This window comes from Eschscholzia californica, unplaced genomic scaffold, assembly GCF_041429995.1.
Source record: "Eschscholzia californica isolate CP2 unplaced genomic scaffold, dmEscCali1.0.p SCAF_3, whole genome shotgun sequence".
NCBI lineage: Eukaryota > Viridiplantae > Streptophyta > Magnoliopsida > Ranunculales > Papaveraceae > Eschscholzia > Eschscholzia californica.
This window is the reverse complement of record NW_028238420.1, coordinates 63,706,351-63,731,399: the sequence shown is the minus strand read 5'-3', so window position 1 is coordinate 63,731,399 and position 25,049 is coordinate 63,706,351. Positions and strand designations below refer to the sequence as shown.

Here is a 25,049-nt window from a genome sequence, read left to right as displayed (position 1 = left end):
CTAATGTAGGTACAACCTCACCTAATAAAGGTAGACCTAAAGAAATGCTTTTCCCATCCCATATAATTTTGCCATACTCTCAACAAAATTTTGCCATAGATATGAGGTCCGAAAGGATCATGACTTTGCGAACTACATTGCCAGCTCCGAGTAACACCATGATCCTAAAGTTGCTGCAGGTAGTACAGTCGGTTAGTAAATGGATCGTACCAAATAGATTTTTTTTTCGTTCTTTTTATTTATATACTGAGTTTGTGATTTTGTCCAGCCTTACCAAATACAAACTCATGCATTTGGTTTATTACCCAAACCTAGCTTCTCACACCATAGAAACATTTTAGATTATTTGGTTTGCCATGATTCTCTCTTTTGCAAAGGAAAATAGAGCAAATTTTTATATCGTGCTTGAGCACTAGAGATATATTCAAACTTTGCATACTTTTTTGGAATAATATGACAACATCTTAAAATAAGACTTGCGGCATTTTGATACATAAAGTAGAAGAAAATTGCAACAAAAACGTGCACCCAAATAATCTAATGATTTTCAACAAAAAAAAAATCTAATTGAACATCAAGATCATCAAACTTCCCAAGACAGTAAATAAATTTCTCAAAGTAGTAGTACAGTAACATTTTGACATTATTAAATTCAAAGGGTAAAATAGTAAATCTATTCATCGTCAGTCTCGCTTTCATAAGTTTTCCATTTCGATGTTCCCGCCGAATAAATACACTTGATGATCTACCTACGTGTCGGATCTGAGTCAAAAATATTCGGGAGAATTTATTGACTTTGACTGTTCCTATGTGGGACCCAACACAAATAAATCAATCTAACGGACAAAACTCAAACAAATATACACCGTTAGATATAGTGGGCCCAATAATCTGAAAGTGACTTATACACGTCAGCAGACCGGGTCTGATAACAACTGTTATCGTGCGAAGCAGCTACAGATAACACGGTTACCACCAGTTCAACAGTCCACTCGTGCAACCAATAAGGATCTACCACGTAAGATTCTTAAATCCACGTAGGATCCATGGGCCCACGTATATAGATGAGTTTGTGGAGTTACATTTTGGGCTCTAAAGATGACCATCTTACCAAGATGGCTCCCTAAATGACTAAATCACTAACTTCTGTTTTAGCCCCGTTAGATTTTCCAAAAGTTCTCTACTATATGGGCACTTACAAATGATCTGCAGGCGATCGACAACTCTTCATAATCTTTTTTCTGAAAGTGACTGGTTCAGATATCGGAATGGCTTTCTGTCCCTCGGATAACCTACATAGAATCACCGGGTCAGAAAGCCTCCGGAGATTCACAGAAGAGGGAGCCAAAGCCGTAGAGTACGTCGGAGAGGGGTTCGTCCGGGATTCGGAGAAGGGAACATTTTTTTTTTCCTTTTCTCTTGGTTTTGTTTTATCTTTTCTCTCCTTCCACCAATGGTCGTCCACCACAGTTCACAATAATTCATTCACATCTCTTATTCTCCTTCAACATTCTTGTATCTCTTCTTTCTTTTGAGAGTGGAACAAGATAAAGATACAAGCATATATAGAAAGAAAAGAAATCAACTTTTAAAACTTGATATGAGAAAAAGAAAATATGAAAAAGAAGCGAAACGAAAGCTGGTCATTTTTAGGAGACCAATTGATAAGTTGGGTCTATGTTTAGGATGGTAAATGAAATTAACCCTTGAAACAACAACTGCCCTTTATTGTGTTTTTAATTGACTCTACCTAATTACCAAAACAGAGAAAATAAGGAGAGAGAGAGAAACAAAGGCTGAAAAAATCGTCTCAACTGGAAGGAGGAGTTACAGGGAAGTTCTCTTTTCTTTCTCTCTCTAAAAACCCACCATTTTTATTTTTTTCTTCTCTTACGACATAAGCAAGTGAAAAAAAAAGTCTTTTAGTTCTGAAGAATCTTAACAACTCCATTTTTTCAATTATATTTTTGTTTGGTGAATAAAAAGGGGAAGAAGATCAAAATACCCTTCTTTTATATACATTCTCTCTCTCTCTCTCTCTCTCTCTTATTTTTTAGAGAGAGAAACAGTGAGACATTCAAAGAAAGAAAGAAAGAATTAGGCGAGATTACAGAAGAAAAGTTTAGGTTTTGAAGAGATAAAAAGAAGAAGAAGGTGGGTAATAATGGGTGGGTGTGTTTCAAGACCATCAGGATGTGTGGGAAGACGATCAAAGTCACGAAAACGAAGAAGAATTATTAGAAGAAAAATTTCATCTCGAAAATCTGATCAATTAACTCATGATAATAAGGTTCCTGATTGTTCCTTTACTAATCCAACTTTTCAAGGTACCGGCCCCTTTGATTCTCACGAATTTTATCATTATTGGGTTTATCTTTGATTAGGGTAAATCTATATTTTGAATTTAGGTTTATTAATTTTTTTGGTTTAATATTGATTTGGGGGTATTCATCTGCTTCTGCTATTTTTTGTGTTGATTATTGGAGTTGGTGATTGTATTATTTGTTTAATTGGGTATAGTTGTTAATAATAATTAGGGTTTTAGGTTGTGCCAGTGAATGAGCTAATTAGGGTTCTTATTCCTCAGCCTCTTATTAGAAACCTAGGTTATTTTTTTTATATATTCAAATGCCAATGCAGTTCTCTCTATTTGATACCTCATAATTATATGCCAATACGATTTTAATGTATGAGACAGGAAGTGCAGAAGAGGCGTGGTTCGACTCCATACCTGTATTTGAATCCGATTATGAAGACGAGTTCGAAAGTGTTCAAGAAGGTAAAAAAGAAAAGCACACATCAAATTCGAATATCACATCATCTAGATTTATTTTTAGGGTTTTCGACTTCTGTTTGATCAAACAAATACTTCCATTTTTCAACAGATGTATTTTCCTTGAATGGGTCTGAAGGCACATCTTTATCTAGTATATCATCAACAAGAATGGGTAACCATGATGACCACCAGCACGGAAATGTTTCTCCACGACAATCTATCAGTGAGGTTGCTAAAACTTCAAACAGCCGAGTCTCTCACTCAAGTGATGCCGATCTCCAACCAAGTAATGATGAACACACTAGTGACTCTGTTGATGCAAGTGGTGGAGAGAAGAATGGTGGTGGTGTACTTAGTCATTTTGGGATACTTCCAAATACTTGCTTGCCTTGTCTTGCATCTACTGTTCCTTCAATTGAGAAGAAGAAATCTTTGAGTCCTACTTCACCTAGCGTGAAGAAAAAGGCTCCTACTATATTGTCGTTTAAATGGAAAGACGGTCATTCTAATCCAACCTCAAGTAAGTAATAGTTTTTTTTTTGGGTGGTTGTCGATTAAAGCTTAAATCAGTATCACTCTAAGGAAACAACCAGTAGGCTAGCCCCTGAAAGTCAACTAGTGGTTCCTCCATGTCAATCATTTGTATGATGCTATGGGTTCTTGATCGATTGATATTTATTGATGATAGGTCATAAAGATTTATGTCCGGAAATTTTTGATTGATAATCATGTCATTTATGTCTTTCTGATCTTACTGTCGTATTGTGTTAGATCCTTCAAAGATGGTTCTACAAAGACCAATTGCTGGCACCCAAGTTTCATTCTGCCCAATAGACAAGAAAATGTTCGATTGTTGGTCAGCTATTGAACCCAGTTCTTTCAGAGTTCGGGGCGACAATTATCTTAGGCAAGAGAACAATATCCAAGTAGTTTCCTTTTTTCTTCTTCCATTTGTCCTTTTCAGAAGAACGAATAGTTGGACATCTATAGATAATCGTAGCTTATAATTTGAATTTTTTTCTTTGATCTCATCTTAAATAGAATACGTTTCTAATATATACGACAGGGATAAAAAGAAAGAGTTTGCTCCTGACTATGCTGCATACTACCCATTCGGTGTTGATGTCTTCTTATCTCCGAGAAAAATTGATCATATTGCTCGGTTTGTGCAACTTCCTGCTACAAATTCAACTGGAAAACTCCCACCTATTCTTGTTGTTAATGTTCAGGTATATCTCTTAAGTGGTGATGTTTGTGGAATGAATAATACACACACAATAAATTGGTTTTATAGGATTCGAACCTGCGACCAATTGGTTTTATAGGAACAACAGGAAATTCGATCTCAAAGAGTTCAATTCCGGTTCTCAACCCATGACCAATATGAGCCCGGGAGCTAAAAAGATATGTATTTGTATCTTTCATAATTAATCAGAGGATACCTTCTGATTATTAAATTAGGGTTATAAGATTTCTGATCCTTACCAGAAACTTATTTCCCCTCCCTCCATAATATTCATTTCTGATAATGCCTTTCCGTACTAATATGGTTGTATCTCTGCAGATTCCATTATATCCAGCTGCTATCTTCCATGGTGAAACCGACGGGGAAGGCATGAGTTTTGTTTTGTATTTTAAGCTTTCGGAGAGTTACTCTAAAGAACTTCCACTAAATTTCCAGGAGAATTTCAGGGTAAGATAGTCTTTAGTACTTTTATGGTCGAAATTCAAATCTATGATTTTTTTCCTTTTCTTTAGTCAATCATTTTCTAACTTTCCTTTGATGCAGAGAATACTTGATGATGAAGTAGAAAAAGTGAAAGGTTTTCCTGTAGACACAATTGTACCTGTCCGAGAAAGGATAAAGATCTTAGGTCGTGTCGCAAATGTGGATGACCTGCAGTTAAATGCACCCGAGAGGAAACTTATGCACGCATACAATGAAAAACCTGTTCTTTCACGGCCTCAACATGAATTTTACTTGGTAAGTTATACTTGATACCTTGTAGTCAGAAGTTACCCGAGCTCGGGATTAGCCCAAGCAGAGAAGCAGAAGCTACATATATAAAAGTCAAAATGTTGTATACATATGCCTAGTCTAGCACCCGGGCTAAGACTTGCCGGCATCCGAGCAAAGAAGAGAGTTGCGGGCCCTACTATCAGAATTACTGATTTTCTATTGATTTGTGTAGTAGAATAATAAGTTGTATTCCTCAGAATAGATTTAGTGGAGGTTCATTTTGAAATGGGCCATGCTGGCCAGTGTGCCAATATAAGGGGCCTTGTTGGGCCGACAGGCCCGTTGGTGACCTCTACATCAGAATGTTTCTGAATTCATCTGACTAGTTGCTGTCTCAACTTTCTTACAGGGCGAGAATTACTTTGAGATTGATATCGATATGCACAGATTTAGTTACATCTCTAGGAAAGGATTCTCGGCATTTCTTGACAGGCTGAGGATTTGTGTCCTAGATGTTGGATTGACAATTCAGGTAAACCTATCAACTGGACTACGAAAAACATTATCGCTTGTACTCTATTCTTCGAATATTTTTCTTTGACACCATTAATTTGCATAAATTCTTAATGGATGAAGTTCTTATGCTTTCAAATCTCGCTCGTGGTTTTAACATGTTACCGGGTGGTGCAGGGAAACAAGGCTGAAGAATTGCCGGAGCAGATCTTATGTTGTATAAGATTGAACGGTATCGACTACTCTAATTATCATCATCTGGCTCTGGATCCAGAGCACCTGTGAAGAATATACTCAAAATTCTAATGTTGTAAACCTTTATCTAATAAAAGATCTCAACCTTGTCAATTTTTATGAAACCTCAGAAGCATATTTTTCTTGTTTCTTTTGAATTCTTCATTTCAAATATATAAAAAAAAAAGTTTCTTCCTTGTTATTATTCTTTTTTAGGGGTCTAAATTGTCTCAAGTCAGAATTCAGGATGTTTTTTTTGTTCGACTCGTATGGATAGCTGATTTGATCTTGGGTCCATTTAGGTCAGACGCTTCAGATTCGGACACGTTAGTCTCTGATGAGTAAGACAACAAAGATTCAGACAATGAGAAACACAAACGTCACTCGAGTTCGCAAAATATTCTAAATCAACCAAATCTTTACCAAGAATCAAGGGGTACATTGACATTCTTTAGATTTAGAGACATTACATGAAATATCACCAAACCCTAATTAAAAATTCAAAACTTACATGGAAAAAGAGGTTTCCCACACAACCCTTTATTTCCAGAGTATGAGCTCTGTGAGAAATCACTAAAAGGTTTCCCAACTGGAATTCTTCCAACCAAAATATTATCTGATAGATCCAACTCTCTAAGTTTTGTTAACTTGAGATATTCATTTGGTATCTGACCAGTAAACTTGTTTTTCTGAAGCTTTAGTCTCTCTAACAAGCTCATATTGCTCAATGATCCTGGTAGGGTGAAACCCAATCCATTATAGCTCATATCCAACGTTTTCATCGATCCCAATTTTCCAATAGAAATAGGTAACCTACCCGTCAAATAATTATGCGACAAATTAAGGTATTCGATCTGAGTCTGACTCCCTACTCCAATTCCATCAATTCCACCAGAAAAATTGTTAGCAGAAAGATCAATGTATGTCAACGATCCTTCCTCAAACCTGTTTTCGATCTCAAAAATCTTACTAATTGACCCAGTAAGACGATTCGAATGAAGATCTAACACACCCAAATCCTTCAACTTAGTGATTGCTTCAGGTATTGTAGAAACAAGTGAATTCCTTGAAAGATTCAATGAGTAGAGACTACTCAGACTCCCTAACCATGATGGAATAGTTCCAGTCAGATGATTATCTGATAAGTCTAGTTCAAGAATTGAACTCGGAGTTGTTCGAAAAAACTCTGGAACTTCTCCTTGGATTCCAGAACCAGCTAAGGAAATTCGACAAAGGGAAGGCATTTGTCCAAGCCATTTTGGAACAGAGTTGAGATTTAAACGGTTAAACGACAGATCAATTGTTTGAAGATTTTGGAGAGAAGCAATCTCAGATGGCAAAGGACCTTCAATGAGATTATTAGACATAATCAGAAACAGAAGACGCGAGAGTTTTCCAAGCGACTTGGGTATCGTTCCCGATAACAAGTTCCCATTGAGATAAATCTCTGAAACTGCTAAAAGATTTCCGAACAAAAATGGAATTTCTCCCTCAAGTTTGTTATTAGCTAGAGAAACCCTTTGGAGTGATGAAAGATATCCAAATGAAGGTGGAATTCTTCCTGTTAGATGGTTATCATGAAGTCTAAGAAACCCAAGTGATGGCATTTGATTAGAACTTGTTGGAAAATTGATTTCTCCTTCAAGCAAATTAGTATCTAAATACAAAACTGAAATGGAAGTTAAATTTCCCAAAGATGAAGGTAGTTTTCCACTTACAAGATTATCCGAAAGATCAAGTTCTTTAAGAACTTGTAATGTACCTATCTTCTCTGGTATTCGACCCGTAAATCTATTCCCATGAAGATCCAAAGTAACTAAATTCGATAAGTTCGTTATAGAATCGGGGATTGAACCCGAAAACTGATTGGTATATAGAAGAAGTCTACTAAGATTTTGAAGCTTTCCAAGACTATATGGGATTGACCCAGAGAATGAATTCTCATGTAGTTGAAGTTCTTCGAGTTTCGAGAGCTTACCAATGGTGAATGGTATTGAACCAGTGAGTTTGTTGCCATAGAGATAAAGTTTTCGAAGATTTGAAAGGCGGGAACCAATCATAAATGGGATATTACCCGTAAGACCGATTAATCCACCGAGATCGATAACTTCTAGATAAGTGATAAGAGTAATGGAAGGTGATAAGTTTCCTTCCATTTTGGTTTGAAGTGGGAAATCATTATTAGAGATAAAACCAGGAAGATTAATTCCAATTACTCTTCTTGTTTTGTTATCACAAGAAATACCTTCCCATTTACAACATTCATGGCCAACCCATTTCTCTAATCTACCAGAAGTATCAAGATGAATTTCAGATTTGAAACCATTCAAACCCATTAAGTCTCTTTTGTTGCAGAATCTTCCATTACCCTTTTTCTTACTCTCTGCAACTGTGAACAAGATCATAAACATAATAGTAACCAATAAGAAGTTCTTTAAGATCATCATCATCACAATCTTTGGATTCAAAATGGGTAAGAAAAAACTCAATTTTTTGAGATTAAGACATTTAGCTAGCTAGAGAGAGAGAGAATCTATGAGTTGGGTATGTTGATGAAAAATGATTATATAAAAGTGAGAAGATTGATTAAAGAAAGAAAGAAGCTAATGGTCAATGATTTTGGTTTCTTGCTTTTGCTTTTTTACTCTTTTCCTTTTCACAGTCTGATCATTTCAAAAGCAAATATCTGTCCTAAGATGGGTATATTAGTAAAAGCATTAATATGGTTCTTGGTGAAAAAAGGAACTAATTAATAGATTTGAATTACATGGCTCTTGATCTAAGTAAAGAATCTTATTTTCAGTAAAGCTGCAAAAACAGTCACAAATCTTGTACTATAGAGTGAGTGAGAGAGATAGAAAAAATTCATGAGGCCAACAACCAAAATGAACATACAACTGTGACTAATGGCTTGATTTTTGGTGCCGACCACGCCCGGAAAATTAACGTGGCCAACCCTAATTGGTCAGGCTTTATCTCTCTCCTAATGGTCTGATCAATCGGGGCCGATCACGTAACCTTTGGGGTCGTGGTCGGCCTCGAAAATCGGACCATTTTAGTGTTTTTTCATGGACATAAATGGGGATCCCATAGTTTTGGATCTAAATGGAAATAGTGATTTAATGATGCTAGAGTTCATTTATGTATGTTATCTTTGATTGCACTTGTTTCAAAGGTTTTTGAGAGAATCTTTAAAGAACTTAAATGTTCATAGGTACAGTGGTTGTTAGAGAGTACCCTCATAACTTAACTAGTTTCCTTTTTCTTTAAAATTAAAGAAAGATCTGAGAGTTATGAAGAGTTCTTTGAACTGTATAGACTAAAAAAAGAGAAAAGAATTCAAGTTGCATGTGGTAGGGAAGTAGGAACCAAACAAGATACATATGGAAGAGCAATATGCAATCTTAAGTATCTGGTTTCTTGAAACATGCATTTTTATGTGGGATGATTACTATAAAAATAAAATGTGGTTATAGGTGTAGAATATGTGAATCTCATGTCTCTATTTCTCAAAGTCTAGTCTAGCAAAAAAAAGTTTTTGTGTGGAAAGCTACAATCATTAAGGTTAGACTCAGAGTCTTACTGAATACAATAACGACACAATCCGTACTTTTGATCCTGTTATCAACTTTTGAGACAAACCCACAGTAAGACTTTGAGAGAAAGAAATATTTTTCATTTTTATGAAGATGCAAAATATTTTTGAAAATCCCCTCAATAAAGAATCACGATGTTGGTCCTCGAACGGATATGCAAGGGAGTCTCAGTCGGACCCATGCCAACTCGAAGGATAATACTCTGTTACTCACTTTTTTTCTACTTTTTGTTTCTCGAAGAATTTGTGCCATCAATCCTTCATTATAGGAGAAAAGCTCAATCGGGCCATATCTAAGGACAATACTTTGTTATCCTATTATTTTCTTTTTCTTCTTTGAAATCACTCACGATAGAGACCCACAACTAGACTAGCCAAATTACCTTTCGAAAGATAAACCCTAAAATATTGCGTTGTCATTCCATGCTCTAATCAGAACGAATAAAAAAGAGGTGGAATGAAGTTTACTTAACAAATGATATACAATAATAAAAGGTCGCGGCTTTGGGGAATAAAAAAAATTCTCCGGGGAATAAAGACTTTTCTTAAAACTAGTCAAATAAGATTGACTTTTTTGTTCATTTTTTATTGCTAAGGGGCTTTTAATTTTAGAAGATGATATAACTCATCACCTCATCTTCTCGCCACCTCATCATCTTCTCCGTCGAAGGTCGCCGGCCGACCAGTTTTCCAGCCGGCGACCTCCAAACATAAAAAAAAAAAAAAAAAAAATTTTTTCTCTCTTCCTCCCTCTCTCTCTAACACTCCGGCGAAGGGAGACCTTCGCCGGAGGTCCGCTCTGTCCATGAACAGACCAGATCCGGTCTGTCCACGAACAGACCAGATCTGTTCGTGGAAACAGACCTTCAAGGTCTGTCCACGAACAGACCAGATCTGTTCGTGGACAGACCTTGAAGGTCCGTCCACGAACAGACCTTGAAGGTCCGTCCACGAACAGATCTGGTCTGTTCGTGGACAGACCTTGAAGGTCTGTCCATGGACAGACCAGATCTCCGGCGAAGGTCTCCCTTCGCCGGAGTATTAGAGAGAGAGAGAGGAAGAGAGAAAAAAAAAATTAAAAATTTTTTTTGAAGGTCGCCGGCCCGATTTTCCGGCCGGCAACTTTCGCCGGAGAAGATGATGAGGTGGCGAGAAGATGAAGTGGCAGAGAGAAGAGATGAGATAGAAGAGAACTTTCAAAAAAAATTTAATTTGCATTCTCCATAAAAATTTATTCTCCGGAGAATTTTAAAAAAAATCTGAATTCCCTAGAGAATTTATTCCCCGGAGAATTTTCTTTATTCCCCAAAGCCGCGGCCTAATAAAATTAACCTTGTTTTCTAGCATGTAATAATAAATTAGGAATGAAGATAACAAATCTAGCACACATGCAATGGAGTGAGCATATAAGAGAGCTAAGAGGAAATTGAATTATATAAATCAGATGATCCCAAATCTTTTAGATCTCTAGTGGATTCTCTTGGATTAGAAAAACAAAATCAACTTGTTGAAGAAACCCTAAGGAATTACTATAGGTTTGAATATTGATTACTTGGTGGAACCAATCAAAAGGGGATATTCTATGACCCAACGAAGCCCGATTAAGTCACAAGTCTTTTTCCTAATCTGATTCAGTCTCTCAGCCTTCACACCCTCAACCAAGCTTAGCAACTCAAAAGACTTTTGGATAAAATAACATCACTCCTTACAGGTAGATGCTTTTCATTTTCAGTCTCCTTGACCCTTAGGTGGGGATATTTTTTCTTTCAATTTTTTATTCAAGTTTGACTTGAGATCTTAATTGACTCGAGTTGGATTTCATATTGTCTTTTATCTAACTCATGCACCCAACTCGTTTAAATAACGAAATAAGACTAATTTTAAGTCTATTTGAGTTGGAATTCAAAATAAATCAGACTCTTTTAACACATTGTTTCTCTTTTAACACATTGTTTGTAATAACTTAAGATGACTATTGTTTGTCTAATTCCCGCTCAAATTTAAACAAACCAAACTCAATCAAATTATACATATGAACCAGTGGGGGCCGGCTAGGTCTGATATACCTAACAATTTTCAACTTTTAAATCATCTATAATGGCCCATACACCAAAACTAGGCACGAGCACACCCTGACAACTCACAGAGAAGACCTTGTCGAATTTTAGTCTCTTCTCTGATTTTTTTTTTTTTGTCGAATTTTAGTCTCTTCTCTGAATTTTAGTCTCTTCTCTGATTAGTCATGGCATTACCGCATTAGTATACCTACTTTTTGACCTCAGGTAGCAAAACTGATCAAGAACCCTTTGAAATAAAAACACAGTTTCTGTCTATCTAGTCTATCAATCCATCCATCCCATCCATCATTTTTGTAGCCCACTCAACAAGCATTGCAACTTTTCCTACAATATCCCACAAAGTCTTTAGTCCCTATCATATAATGAGGGTTCTTCTTGCACTCCCCAACTGAGGCCCATTTAGAGCAATGTTCGTTTTCATCGGCACAAGACGATCCAGGATTTTCTGTTACCCATTCCTTTAAATCTTCCACATGAATCCATTTTGTAGCAGACCATTTATTCCCCTCAATTACAGGGCAACTACCATGTAAGCTTGTCGTATCAGCTGATGTATTCAAGTTAAGACTGAAAAACAACAAGGCGTCGCCTTTCTTCAGTTTCACTATAAAATCAAAATAGATACTTTTATATGTTAGCAAATGAAGAAGATAAGTAGAGTTTATCATCAACAAATGTGCACACAAGTTCTTCAATCCTAAGCCTACCTGCATATCCTTTTTTGGCACAATCAGACCAGGTATCATCCTTTGGTTGAGATTGCAACTGCAGAAGATAAATAATGTTCAAAGTTTAGGGTTTAGCGTTTAGAGTTTAAACAGACAGTTAATTCAACAACACGTAATAATGTTAAAGGAGGTCATTTTTACCTCTGAATTAGGGAATATTGTTTCTCCGCCTTTCGGAACATTAGACAAGTACATTAGTACAGTGGCAACACGTTGACCGCCGACTTCTTGATTTACCTTATCTTCGAAATAATCAAAATGAGGATCATACTTTTGACCTTTCTCATAGTGCAAAATTTGCATGTATTCTCCATTTTCTGATTACCACAAACTTATTGTTAAAACTATACAACTTTTTAAAACATAAGAGAACAAAATTTTTGGGAACATTACCTTCTGGGAGAAAAGTCCAAGTAGCAATCCTTGTTTCAATGTTACCAACTATCTCATCCTTTGGGACCGAATAAAATGGACAAAGTAGCAAACATATGAAAATGACTAAACATGTCTGTTATAACTAAAAGTCGCGGAAGCTATCGAACCTACCCAGAAATTGATCCGATTATGAAGATTAATCGAAAAGCTAAGTCAAAATCAAATATGCGAACAGAATTTAACGAGGTTCGGCTTTAAAGCCTACGTCCTCGGGCGAACAAGAAATCTTTATTGAAGGATAGATGAAGACGACTCACACAACCCGCAAGTTCGTCCCAAGATGGTACCGTATAGAAATTAACCTTCTATACTAAATCTTCGACGACCGAGAAATTTAACACCGCTCAAAACTATGAACAAAAATCTCTCTTACTTGCTCTCTCTCTAGCTCTCTCTAAAGAAGAGTTGTGTTTTTGTTGATGATAGTTCAAAGCACTCAACCCACCTATATATATACATATAAGCCGACTCTAATAACAACCCAAATTAGGAATCCAAAACCGCCTCACAATTTGGGTTTCTAAACCGCCACAATTGATGCCAATGTGTGAAACTGCCAAAAGCCAAAAAAACTAACTTCCTTCCTCTTCAGATCTGCGTTTTTGTTTCCTCCGGCGAAGGGTCATCCCTTCGCCGGATCCCCTTTTTTCTTTTGTTTGTTTAGGTTTTTCCTCCATTAATAGTTTTTAGGGTACTCTATCAAAACCACAACATTCTTCATCTTCATCTTCTTACTCACACAGAAGAAGAAGAAAGGAAGAACCAGATATGGATTTACCAGAGTAGATAAAGAAATGTCAAGATTATACACATACATGCTTACCCAAAATCCAATCTTGCTTTATTCTTTGCTTTATTTCTTGCTTCATTTATACCATTTCTTAAGATCTTTTCCCTACTTATACCAATTACCCAATCAAAAGAAAGATATCTTAATTATGATTCAAAGGGTTTTGTTTGGTTAAATCAAACTATGGGTCAATATAATCTCTCTTGAGTCTTGAGCAGGGAAGAAAATTTTGAATCATCAAATGGTTTAACTTCTATGGTTTTGTTGATTGACCAATTCAAACAAGATGAAGAAGAAGATAAAAATGAAGATGAAGATAGAGATGGATTACTGTGCGTGGTTTGTTTGTGTAAGTTAAGAAATGGGGCAGTGAGTGGTTGCATTGACGGCGGTTCCCCTGTGGTGGTGGTGGTTCTCCGGTGATGGGGGCGGTTCTCCGACGATGAAGACGGTTTTCCGGTGATGAAAACAATTTTTCCGGTGACGGCTACGACTTTCCGGTGACGACTACGGTGGTTATTTTAGTATTTGTATTTGTATTAGCATTACTTTTAGTCGACCTATAGGGTCTTTTCATTCGCGACCTTTAGGGTCTTCTCATTCTCGACCTTTAGGGTCATTTTATTGAGTCTGTGTCTAGTCCCATTTCTTTCTCTTCATGAGGCACTTTGCATTTAAAGGTATGTAACTCTCATGAAGTTTTCAAAGGAGAGAAATAAGAATGATGTAGCATCCATGTAAACAATGTGATTTTGTCACTTATTAATGGAAATGGTTCCCTTGGCTTCAAAAAAAAAAAAATGTGTGAAACTGCCAATTTTAGAAACCGCCACAATTGCTGCCAATTTATGAAACTGCCTATTTTGAATTTGAACCGCCCTCTCACAATTCTCCACCTCGTACACAATTTGATATACTTCAAATTTCAAATTTTGGACGAACACCAGGATACTCCTTGTAAGATATATCTGCTTCTTGTAACTTCATCCGACTGCACCATATGACCATGGCTGCCTACGTACCCTTTTACAGGATCAAGCCTACCGTAGTTCTACTAACCCTTCACATAAAGATTACCTTGTCGCCATTACGCCCTTTCGGGCAACTTAACACGAGTCGATTTGCAGCAATTCCAGACAATGCTGAAACTTGCTACATGTCACCACTTCAGTCAACATGTCCGCGGGATTCTCATCTGTGTGTACCTTCATGAGAGAAACATCACCTTCCTCTATGATATCTCGTACAAAGTGATACCTGACATCGATATGCTTAGTGCGAGCATGATGAACCTGATTCTTCGCCAAGTGGATCGCACTTTGACTATCACACCATACATCCACGCACTCCTGCTTAATCCCTAGATCATCCAGAAGACCCCATAACCACAATGCTTCCTTCACACCCTCGGCCATAGCCATATACTCGGCCTCCGTAGTAGATAACGCAACTGTGGATTGTAACATTGATCGCCAACTAACTGGAGCACCATGTACCCTAAATACATAACCAGTAGTAGATCGTCTTCTATCTAGATCGCCAGCATAATCCGAGTCAACATACCCGCTTACCTGACATGTGTCTCCACCAAAGCACAAACCCGTATCAACAGTACCCTTTAAGTACCTCAAGACCCACTTCACAGCTTCCCAATGTGTCTTCCCCGGGTTTGCCATAAACCTACTAACCACACTGACTGCTTGTGAAATATCCGGACGAGTACACACCATAGCGTACATCAAACTGCCAACTGCACTAGCATACGGTACACGATCCATATGATCCTTCTCCACCGTAGTAGTGGGAGATTGTTTTCCCGAGAGCCTGAAGTGTGGTGCCAAAGGTGTTGACACCGCCTTCGCATTCTGCATCCCGAATCGAGAAACTACTCGTTCGATGTAACCTTTCTGATTCAAGTATAGTTTCTTACTTGACCGCTCTCTCTTAATCTCCATTCCCAGTATTTTCTTTGCAGCGCCCATGTCTTTCATCTCAAACTCTTGACTGAGTTGAGATTTCAACTTATTTATCTCCACCATGCTTCGAGAAGCAATAAGCATGTCATCCACATACAAAAGGAGATAAATAAAGTCACCTTCGCGAAACTTCTTGATGTATACACAACAATCATAGTCACTTCTGCGAAAACCATGCTTTAGCATGAAAAAGTCAAATCGTTTGTACCATTGGCGAGGGGATTGTTTTAATCCGTAAAGAGATTTCCTCAAACGACATACTTGATTTTCTTTACCCTCAACCTTGTATCCCTCTGGTTGAGCCATATAAATTTCTTCTTCCAAATCTCCGTGCAAGAAGGCGATTTTAACATCGAGTTGTTCCAGCTCAAGATCACTATGAGCAACAATACTCAATAGCACCCGAATAGAAGTATGTTTCACGACCGGTGAGAAAATCTCATTGTAGTCGACCCCTTCTTTCTGTGCATAACCCTTGGCCACTAGTCTTGCCTTATACCTTGTACCCTTGATCTCGGAAGAATCCTCTTTCTTCTTGTACACCCATTTACAACCAATAACAGACTTACCTTCGGGCAATGAGACAACCTCCCATGTCTGGTTCTTGTGAAGAGACTCCATCTCTTCTTGCATAGCAACCAACCAACTCTCTCTTTTCGCCGCGGTGATAGCTTGTTTGAAGGTGACCGGCTCGTCGTCTTCTACCGAGAGTGCATATTCAACCAGATTTGCCTGCCCGTAATGCCTAAGAGGTTTGTCTGACCCTAACCTCTGTACCGGCTTATATAACCGTTTCGGCCTAGTGTGTACCGAAACATCCTGCTGTTGTTGTTGTAAAACTTGTGTACCTTCCCCTTGAACCTCCTCATGATCGGGTTCATCAATTTCCTCATCCTGAGTATTATCCTGATGCTCCACCTGATCATGATTCCTAGAAACCCGTTGGTCTTCGGTTTCTACTTCCACTACTTGAGCTTTAGTAGACCCAACATCACCACAACTAGGCACCGTAGCTTTCGCCATAGCTACAATAGATGACTCATCAAACACCACATCTCTGCTGATTACAAACTTCTTTTCTTCCGTACACCATAGCCGATAACCCTTGACTCCTGTAGCATATCCTAAGAAAATTGCCTTCTTTGCTCTATTATCAAGTTTGTTACCTTTAACATGGTAAAAGGTCGTACAACCGAAAACCTTAAGTCTCCCGTAATCTGCATGTTCACCTGACCACACCTCGTAAGGTATGCCGCCATCTAAAGAAGAATGTGGAGACCTGTTCACAATATAACAAGCTGTAGCAACAGATTCTGCCCACCATTCTACGCCTAATCCCGAATTGGAGCGCATACATCTAGCCTTCTCAAGTAGTGTACGGTTCAATCTCTCTGCGACTCCATTCTGCTGAGGTGTGTTTACTACTGTCCAGTGCCTCACAATGCCTTCCTGATTACAAAACTCCTTGAATGCCCCATCCGTGTACTCGGTCCCATTATCCGACCTTAACGTCTTCAGCTTTCGACCAGTTTTGTTCTCAACCATTGCTTTCCACACCAGGAATGTGTTGAATACCTCATTCTTATGCTTCAGAAAATAAAGCCAGATAAATCTCGAATGATCATCAACGAATGTAACAAAATACCTGGAACCACCCTTGGAAGGTAACTTTGCCGGTCCCCAGACATCGGTGTGTACGTAGTCTAACACCTCTTTGCTCCTGTGCTTGCTTGTAGAGAACGTCACCCTGTGTGCCTTCCCGAACACACAATGCTCACAAAACTCCATGCAAGGCTTCTTCATGTCCTTCAACAAGCCTTTCCCGCACATCAAAGATAGACCCTTTTCTGACATATGCCCAAGGCGCATATGCCAAAGCCTCGTACTAGCCGTTGGATCCCTTCCACTGATTCCTACTGCTACATCTCCCGTAATTGTTGTCCCCAAAAGTTTGTATAAATTTCCGTAACGAGTACCTCTCATTACCACCAAAGAACCCTTAACGACTTTTATGGAGCCATTCTCTATAATTATCTTACAGCCGTTCCGCTCCAACACACCAAGGGAAATTAGATTTTTCCGCAAATCGGGTATGTGTCTTACGTCCGTCAATGTTCTCACCACTCCATCGTGCATCTTGATCCGTATTGTTCCGAGTCCCACAGTTTTACATATACTATCATCACCCAGTATAACTGTACCACCATCTATACTCCTATAGGTAGTAAACCACTCCCTATTTGGGCACATATGGTGTGACGCCCCTGAATCAAGCATCCACTTATCGAAGATCTTCTCAGACACCTCTGTCACCGAGAAACATTTGTCCGCCTCTTCTGACACATATCCCGCCTCTTGCATCTCTTGTTTCTCCTTGTAGCTTTCGTTCTTTTGCTTCAACTTTCTTTTTGGACAAGCCGCTTTAAAGTGGCCAAGCTCACCACAACTAAAGCACGTTTTCTTGAAAGAGCCTCTAGATTTGGATCTAGATTTCCCGCCCTTTCCCTTTCCCCTTTCATTACTCCTCCCCCTCGTTACAAACAACCCTTGTGCTTGATCCTTGTCTACTCCACCCGACGCCATACTGCTAGTAGCAACCTTACGAAGGTCATCCGCTAATAGCGAATTTCTCGCCTCTTCCATGCTTAGACTATCACCAACAAGCATCAAAGTTTGAACAAGGTTTTCATAGGATTTTGGCAATGAAAGTAACAATATGAGGGCTTGGTCCTCATCCTCAACCTTAACATCAATATCCTTCAAATCTGAGATAATCCTGTCAAACCTATTCACATATTCCTGAATAGAAGAACCCTCTTCCATTCTACATGTGAATAATTTGGATTTTAAGTAGACCCGATTCGTTAAAGTTTTCGTCATGAAACTGCTTTCTAGCTTTAACCACACACTCGCCGCCGTTGCTTCTCCGTCTACTAGGAACGCCACATCCCTCTCAAGACACAACATAATGGTAGCCCGTGCTTCGAGATCTAACTCTTCCCAATCCTCATCTGACATATCTCCTGGTTTCTTTCCCGTCAACGTCTTGTGTAATTTCTGCGAGATTAACAGATTCTTCATCTGCATCCGCCAATAAGAAAAATCGATTTTCCCATTGAATTTCTCTATCTCATATTTCCCTGATTTGACCGTACCACTTCTCGATCCCATCTTCTCTTCGTTCAATCTCAACAAGGCTCTGGTACCAATTGTTATAACTAAAAGTCGCGGAAGCTATCGAACCTACCCAGAAATTGATCCGATTATGAAGATTAATCGAAAAGCTAAGTCAAAATCAAATATGCGAACAGAATTTAACGAGGTTCGGCTTTAAAGCCTACGTCCTCGGGCGAACAAGAAATCTTTATTGAAGGATAGATGAAGACGACTCACACAACCCGCAAGTTCGTCCCAAGATGGTACCGTATAGAAATTAACCTTCTATACTAAATCTTCGACGACCGAGAAATTTAACACCGCTCAAAACTATGAACAAAAATCTCTCTTACTTGCTCTCTCTCTAGCTCTCTCTAAAGAAGAGTTGTGTTTTTGTTGATGATAGTTCAAAGCACTCAACCCACCTATATATATACATATAAGCCGACTCTAATAACAACCCAAATTAGGAATCCAAAACCGCCTCACAATTTGGGTTTCTAAACCGCCACAATTGATGCCAATGTGTGAAACTGCCAATTTTAGAAACCGCCACAATTGCTGCCAATTTATGAAACTGCCTATTTTGAATTTGAACCGCCCTCTCACAATGTCAATTGGACATATAGAGCAATATGGATAAGTTGATTAAATACAAGGAGTCACACAAAATAACAAAAAAGAATGTCATTTGATGATCCCAATAAGAAATGCTATAAATGCTCAATCAGACCCGACATGTCTGATTCGACCTATTGTATCCCATCTTACGTACTCCCCCTAATGCTACTTCTGGTTACACCCTTGATTACGAGGTTCTACCCATGCCTAAACCACTAGCTCCAATACTAAGTTAGAGCTCTTTGGACCCCGCTCTCCTTGAAAAACTGACTTCCAAGGAAAGGATTACTAATGTCCAGACGATGTGGGATAAAGCTACTACAAACAACGTCAAACCTTAGATGAAATGAGTTTCAAGTTATTCTACATATTTCATTCACGGCTAAGTATGAATAAGTTAGAAAAAAAATAATTAAGTAAATCTTAATCTAATTCCATCTTGAGCAACCCACAAATCCTATAGACTAGAATTGGGGAGTTGAGATTAGTTTGTTACCTGACGCCTACTAAGAAACATGCCAGAGTTAGTTCGTTCATCACTCTTTATGCTCTTACCGGACTCATCATCAACCACCTTTGATACCTCCAGCTTATCCTTTGCCTGTCCGTTCTCAATGTTAATGACATAAACATCTTAGTTAGCTTAGCTACGTTTCAGGAGCTTATGCAGAACTATATATGGTGAGCATTCTATTACGAGACCAAAGTAGAAACTGATCAAACGTGAGGGGCCCAACGACCTAGTTGGATACATCTCTGGGGCTAAAACAGAAATTAACCCTTTTCTTCTTCATGATTTTGGATGTTGTAATTTTGAGTCTAGTTGGAAACAAATAAGATTTGAAAAAGCTACAATTACTTAGAATTTTTTACTTAAAGAATGACATGCTGACTCATACGGGTAAACAACAGTCTAGGTCGTAGTCAAATTTTTAAAAAAACTTTGTGTTTTGTTGAAAGCCAGTCATCCTCTTTAAGTAATTGTAACATCTCCCATTTGAAAATAGTTGTTTTGTTTTTGACAAAAAAAAAAATAGTAATTGTTCTCACCAGATTGATGAGGTGGTCACATTCCTTGTCGGAGAGAAAACCCTTATACAAGAAAGCTCTGTTATTCCACTCTCACAACAAATTAAACAACAACCCATTTCATCATCATCTTAAGTCACATACAAGTACATAATTATAGAGAGAGAAAGAGAGTTTAAAGAGAGACCTGGGGTGCCAAGAGAGTTGGGTGACCCTGGTTGGGTCGATACTAGAAGTACTAGACCTCTGTTTCAATCGGATGGGAGAATCTTCTTGCCTGAGATAAACATAAATCGACAATTTGGTTTTCATTCTCTTTCATTCAAGTCTTAATTGAAAGTATAAAACATAGAGAGAGAGAGAGAGAGAATTGGGTACGTCTTCAACTCCCCAAGCCAAGTAGCAGGGAAAATCGATGAAAGAGAGAGAGTGGGGAGAAGAAAGAAGAAGAAGAGAAACACTTGGAAACCCATTTCATTTAACTTCAGATTTTGAGAGAGAAAAAAGGAAGGAGGTTTTGGATTTGATTGGATGAGTTAAATAGAGAGATCTTAGTATGTATAATAGTCCCCACTCCCCATATCTTGTAAGTTTCCATGCTACTTTTACTCTAAATCCTCTTAAAGAAAACTTTCATACTCTTCTCCACAGGGAAACTAAAAAGAAACTCTGAGAAATTTATTTTCACACGTCGAACCTTATAGAATTTTGTGTGGAGGAATATTTCACCATAAGTCTTAGAATTTGACTTACTGTCTCACTCAATAAATTGAAAACACAATCTGTCTCTTTATTTTAAAATCATTTAGATTTCGAAATATAATAAATGAAAACATGTAGAAACAACGTAAGACTTTAAGAGAAAAAATATTTTCATATGAAAATATTTTAGATCATCATTGAGAGTGGAACTTTTTATCAAGAGATGGGGAGAGAGAGAGAGAGAAAGAGAGTGGATTTCAAAATGAAAACTGTTGATTTCGTTTAGGTTTTAAACATGCTTTGACTTGTAACCTCTTCTACTATTATTCTAAATGAAAATAATAGGTTGTTACAACATTTGATTTCGTTTAGGTTTTAAACATGCTTTGATCTGAGTCTGACTCCCTACTCCAATTCCATCAATTCCACCAGAAAAATTGTTAGCAGAAAGATCAATGTATGTCAACGATCCTTCCTCAAACCTGTTTTCGATCTCAAAAATCTTACTAATTGACCCAGTAAGACGATTCGAATGAAGATCTAACACACCCAAATCCTTCAACTTAGTGATTGCTTCAGGTATTGTAGAAACAAGTGAATTCCTTGAAAGATTCAATGAGTAGAGACTACTCAGACTCCCTAACCATGATGGAATAGTTCCAGTCAGATGATTATCTGATAAGTCTAGTTCAAGAATTAAACTCGGAGTTGTTCGAAAAAACTCTGGAACTTCTCCTTGGATTCCAGAACCAGCTAAGGAAATTCGACAAAGGGAAGGCATTTGTCCAAGCCATTTTGGAACAGAGTTGAGATTTAAACGGTTAAACGACAGATCAATTGTTTGAAGATTTTGGAGAGAAGCAATCTCAGATGGCAAAGGACCTTCAATGAGATTATTAGACATAATCAGAAACAGAAGACGCGAGAGTTTTCCAAGCGACTTGGGTATCGTCCCCGATAACAAGTTCCCATTGAGATAAATCTCTGAAACTGCTAAAAGATTTCCGAACGAAAATGGAATTTCTCCCTCAAGTTTGTTATTAGCTAGAGAAACCCTTTGGAGTGATGAAAGATATCCAAATGAAGGTGGAATTCTTCCTGTTAGATGGTTATCATGAAGTCTAAGAAACCCAAGTGATGGCATTTGATTAGAACTTGTTGGAAAATTGATTTCTCCTTCAAGCAAATTAGTATCTAAATACAAAACTGAAATGGAAGTTAAATTTCCCAAAGATGAAGGTAGTTTTCCACTTACAAGATTATCCGAAAGATCAAGTTCTTTAAGAACTTGTAATGTACCTATCTTCTCTGGTATTCGACCCGTAAATCTATTCCCATGAAGATCCAAAGTTACTAAATTCGATAAGTTCGTTATAGAATCGGGGATTGAACCCGAAAACTGATTGGTATATAGAAGAAGTCTACTAAGATTTTGAAGCTTTCCAAGACTATATGGGATTGACCCAGATAATGAATTTTCATGTAGTTGAAGTTCTTCGAGTTTCGAGAGCTTACCAATGGTGAATGGTATTGAACCAGTGAGTTTGTTGCCATAGAGATAAAGTTTTCGAAGGCTAGAAAGGCGGGAACCAATCATAAATGGGATATTGCCCGTAAGACCGATTAATCCACCGAGATCGATAATTTCTAGATAAGTGATAAGAGTAATGGAAGATGATAAGTTTCCTTCCATTTTGGTTTGAAGTGGGAAATCAGAAGTAGAGATAAAACCAGGAAGATTAATTCCAATAACTCTTCTTGTTTTGTTATTACAAGAAATACCTTCCCATTTACAACATTCATGGCCAACCCATTTCTCTAATCTACCAGAAGTATCAAGATGAATTTCAGATTTGAAACCATTCAAACCCATTAAGTCTCTTTTGTTGCAGAATCTTCCATTACCCTTTTTCTTACTCTCTGCAACTGTGAACAAGATCATAAACATAATAGTAACCAATAAGAAGTTCTTAAAGATCATCATCATCATAATCTTTTTATTCAAAATGGGTAAGAAAAAACTCAATATTTTGAGATTAAGACATTTAGCTAGCTAGAGAGAGAGAGAGAGAATCTATGAGTTGGGTATGTTGATGAAAAATGATTATATAAAAGTGAGAAGATTGATTAAAGAAAGAAAGAAGCTAATGGTCAATGATTTTGGTTTCTTGCTTTTTGCTTTTTTACTCTTTTCCTTTTCACAGTCTGATCATTTCAAAAGCAAATATCTGTCCTATAGAGTGAGTGAGAGAGATAGAAAAAATTCATGAGGCCAACAACCAAAATGAACATACAACTGTGACTAATGGCTTGATTTTTGGTGCCGACCACGCCCGGAAAAGTAACGTGGCCAACCCTAATTGGTCAGGCTTTATCTCTCTCCTAATGGTCTGACCAATCGGGCCCGATCACGTAACCTTTGGGGTCGTGGTCGGCCTCGAAAATCGGACCATTTTAGTGTTTTTTCATGGACATAAATGGGGATCCCATAGTTTTGGATCTAAATGGAAATAGTGATTTAATGATGCTAGAGTTCATTTATGTATGTTATCTTTGATTGCACTTGTTTCAAAGGTTTTTGAGAGAATCTTTAAAGAACTTAAATGTTCATAGGTACAGTGGTTGTTAGAGAGTACCCTCATAACTTAACTAGTTTCCTTTTTCTTTAAAATTAAAGAAAGATCTGAGAGTTATCAAGAGTTCTTTGAACTGTATAGTCTAAAAAAAGAGAAAAGAATTCAAGTTGCATGTGGTAGGGAAGTAGGAACCAAACAAGATACATATGGAAGAGCAATATGCAATCTTAAGTATCTTGTTTCTTGAAACATGCATTTTTATGTGGGATGTTTACTATAAAAATAAAATGTGGTTATAGGTGTAGAATATGTGAATCTCATGTCTCTATTTCTCAAAGTCTAGTCTAGCAAAAAAAAATTTTTGTGTGGAAAGCTACAAGCATTAAGGTTAGACTCAGAGTCTTACTGAATACAATAACGACACAATCCGTACTTTTGATCCTGTTATCAACTTTTGAGACAAACCCACAGTAAGACTTTGAGAGAAAGAAATATTTTTCATTTTTATGAAGATGCAAAATCTTTTTGAAAATCCCCTCAATAAAGAATCACGATGTTGGTCCTCGAACGGATATGCAAGGGAGTCTCAGTCGGACCCATGCCAACTCGAAGGATAATACTCTGTTACTCACTTTTTTTTCTACTTTTTTTTTCTCGAAGAATTTGTGCCATCAATCCTTCATTATAGGAGAAAAGCTCAATCGGGCCATATCTAAGGACAATACTTTGTTATCCTATTATTTTCTTTTTCTTCTTTGAAATCACTCACGATAGAGACCCACAACTAGACTAGCCAAATTACCTTTCGAAAGATAAACCCTAAAATATTGCGTTGTCATTCCATGCTCTAATCAGAACGAATAAAAAAGAGGTGGAATGAAGTTTACTTAAAAAATGATATACAATAATAAAATTAACCTTGTTTTCTAGCATGTAATAATAAATTAGGAATGAAGATAACAAATCTAGCACACATGCAATGGAGTGAGCATATAAGAGAGCTAAGAGGAAATTGAATTATATAAATCAGATGATCCCAAATCTTTTAGATCTCTAATGGATTCTCTTGGATTAGAAAAACAAAATCAACTTGTTGAAGAAACCCTAAGGAATTACTATAGGTTTGAATATTGATTACTTGGTGGAACCAATCAAAAGGGGATATTATAAGGTCATAATTTGCAATTCCTTTTCCTAATATTTATTAAAGACGTCTATGACCCAACGAAGCCCGATTAAGTCACAAGTCTTTTTCCTAATCTGATTCAGTCTCTCAGCCTTCACACCCTCAACCAAGCTTAGCAACTCAAAAGACTTTTGGATAAAATAACATCACTCCTTACAGGTAGATGCTTTTCATTTTCAGTCTCCTTGACCCTTAGGTGGGGATATTTTTTCTTTCAATTTTTTATTCAAGTTTGACTTGAGATCTTAATTGACTCGAGTTGGATTTCATATTGTCTTTTATCTAACTCATGCACCCAACTCGTTTAAATAACGAAATAAGACTAATTTTAAGTCTATTTGAGTCGGAATTCAAAATAAATCAGACTCTTTTAACACATTGTTTCTCTTTTAACACATTGTTTGTAATAACTTAAGATGACTATTGTTTGTCTAATTCCCGCTCAAATTTAAACAAACCAAACTCAATCAAATTATACATATGAACCAGTGGGGGCCGGCTAGGTCTGATATACTTAACAATTTTCAACTTTTAAATCATCTATAATGGCCCATACACCAAAACTAGGCACGAGCACACCCTGACAACTCACAGAGAAGACCCTGTCGAATTTTAGTCTCTTCTCTGATTTTTTTTTTTGTCGAATTTTAGTCTCTTCTCTGAATGTTAGTCTCTTCTCTGATTAGTCATGGCA

At 37.5% G+C, this 25,049-nt stretch overlaps 4 protein-coding genes across 5 annotated transcripts; 1 reads left to right on the top strand and 3 right to left on the bottom strand.

Moving 5' to 3' along the window:
• The first annotated feature begins 1,605 nt into the window (after positions 1-1,605).
• Positions 1,606-5,685, top strand: LOC147553194 (uncharacterized). Its single transcript, XM_086664866.1, has 9 exons — positions 1,606-2,327; positions 2,699-2,779; positions 2,886-3,296; positions 3,548-3,683; positions 3,843-4,005; positions 4,341-4,469; positions 4,566-4,760; positions 5,146-5,268; positions 5,427-5,685. The coding sequence occupies exons 1-9, from the start codon at positions 2,165-2,167 to the stop codon at positions 5,532-5,534; spliced, it is 1,509 nt and encodes a 502-aa protein (XP_086520992.1). The 5' UTR covers positions 1,606-2,164; the 3' UTR covers positions 5,535-5,685.
• A 198-nt stretch (positions 5,686-5,883) lies between these two features.
• Positions 5,884-8,301, bottom strand: LOC147553193 (uncharacterized). Its single transcript, XM_086664864.1, has one exon. The coding sequence runs from the start codon at positions 7,931-7,933 to the stop codon at positions 5,984-5,986; it is 1,950 nt and encodes a 649-aa protein (XP_086520990.1). The 5' UTR covers positions 7,934-8,301; the 3' UTR covers positions 5,884-5,983.
• A 2,674-nt stretch (positions 8,302-10,975) lies between these two features.
• Positions 10,976-20,591, bottom strand: LOC147553192 (putative prolyl 4-hydroxylase 6). Of its 2 annotated transcripts, XM_086664872.1 has the most exons (8): positions 20,270-20,591; positions 20,079-20,168; positions 19,913-19,970; positions 19,359-19,463; positions 12,278-12,335; positions 12,026-12,201; positions 11,864-11,921; positions 11,233-11,760 (listed from the first exon to the last, which is right to left on the bottom strand). In XM_086664872.1, exons 1-8 carry the CDS (start codon positions 20,362-20,364, stop codon positions 11,459-11,461), a joined length of 942 nt encoding a protein of 313 aa, XP_086520998.1. In that variant the 5' UTR covers positions 20,365-20,591; the 3' UTR covers positions 11,233-11,458. The 2 variants fall into 2 exon arrangements, with proteins under 2 accessions (XP_086520997.1, XP_086520998.1); XM_086664871.1 differs by lacking the exon at positions 12,278-12,335 and having other exon boundaries at positions 10,976-11,760; positions 12,026-12,121.
• Positions 20,592-20,663: 72 nt separating this feature from the next.
• On the bottom strand, positions 20,664-22,583 carry LOC147553191 (uncharacterized). The gene has a single exon (XM_086664865.1). The coding sequence runs from the start codon at positions 22,581-22,583 to the stop codon at positions 20,943-20,945; it is 1,641 nt and encodes a 546-aa protein (XP_086520991.1). The 3' UTR covers positions 20,664-20,942.
• Positions 22,584-25,049: the final 2,466 nt, after the last annotated feature.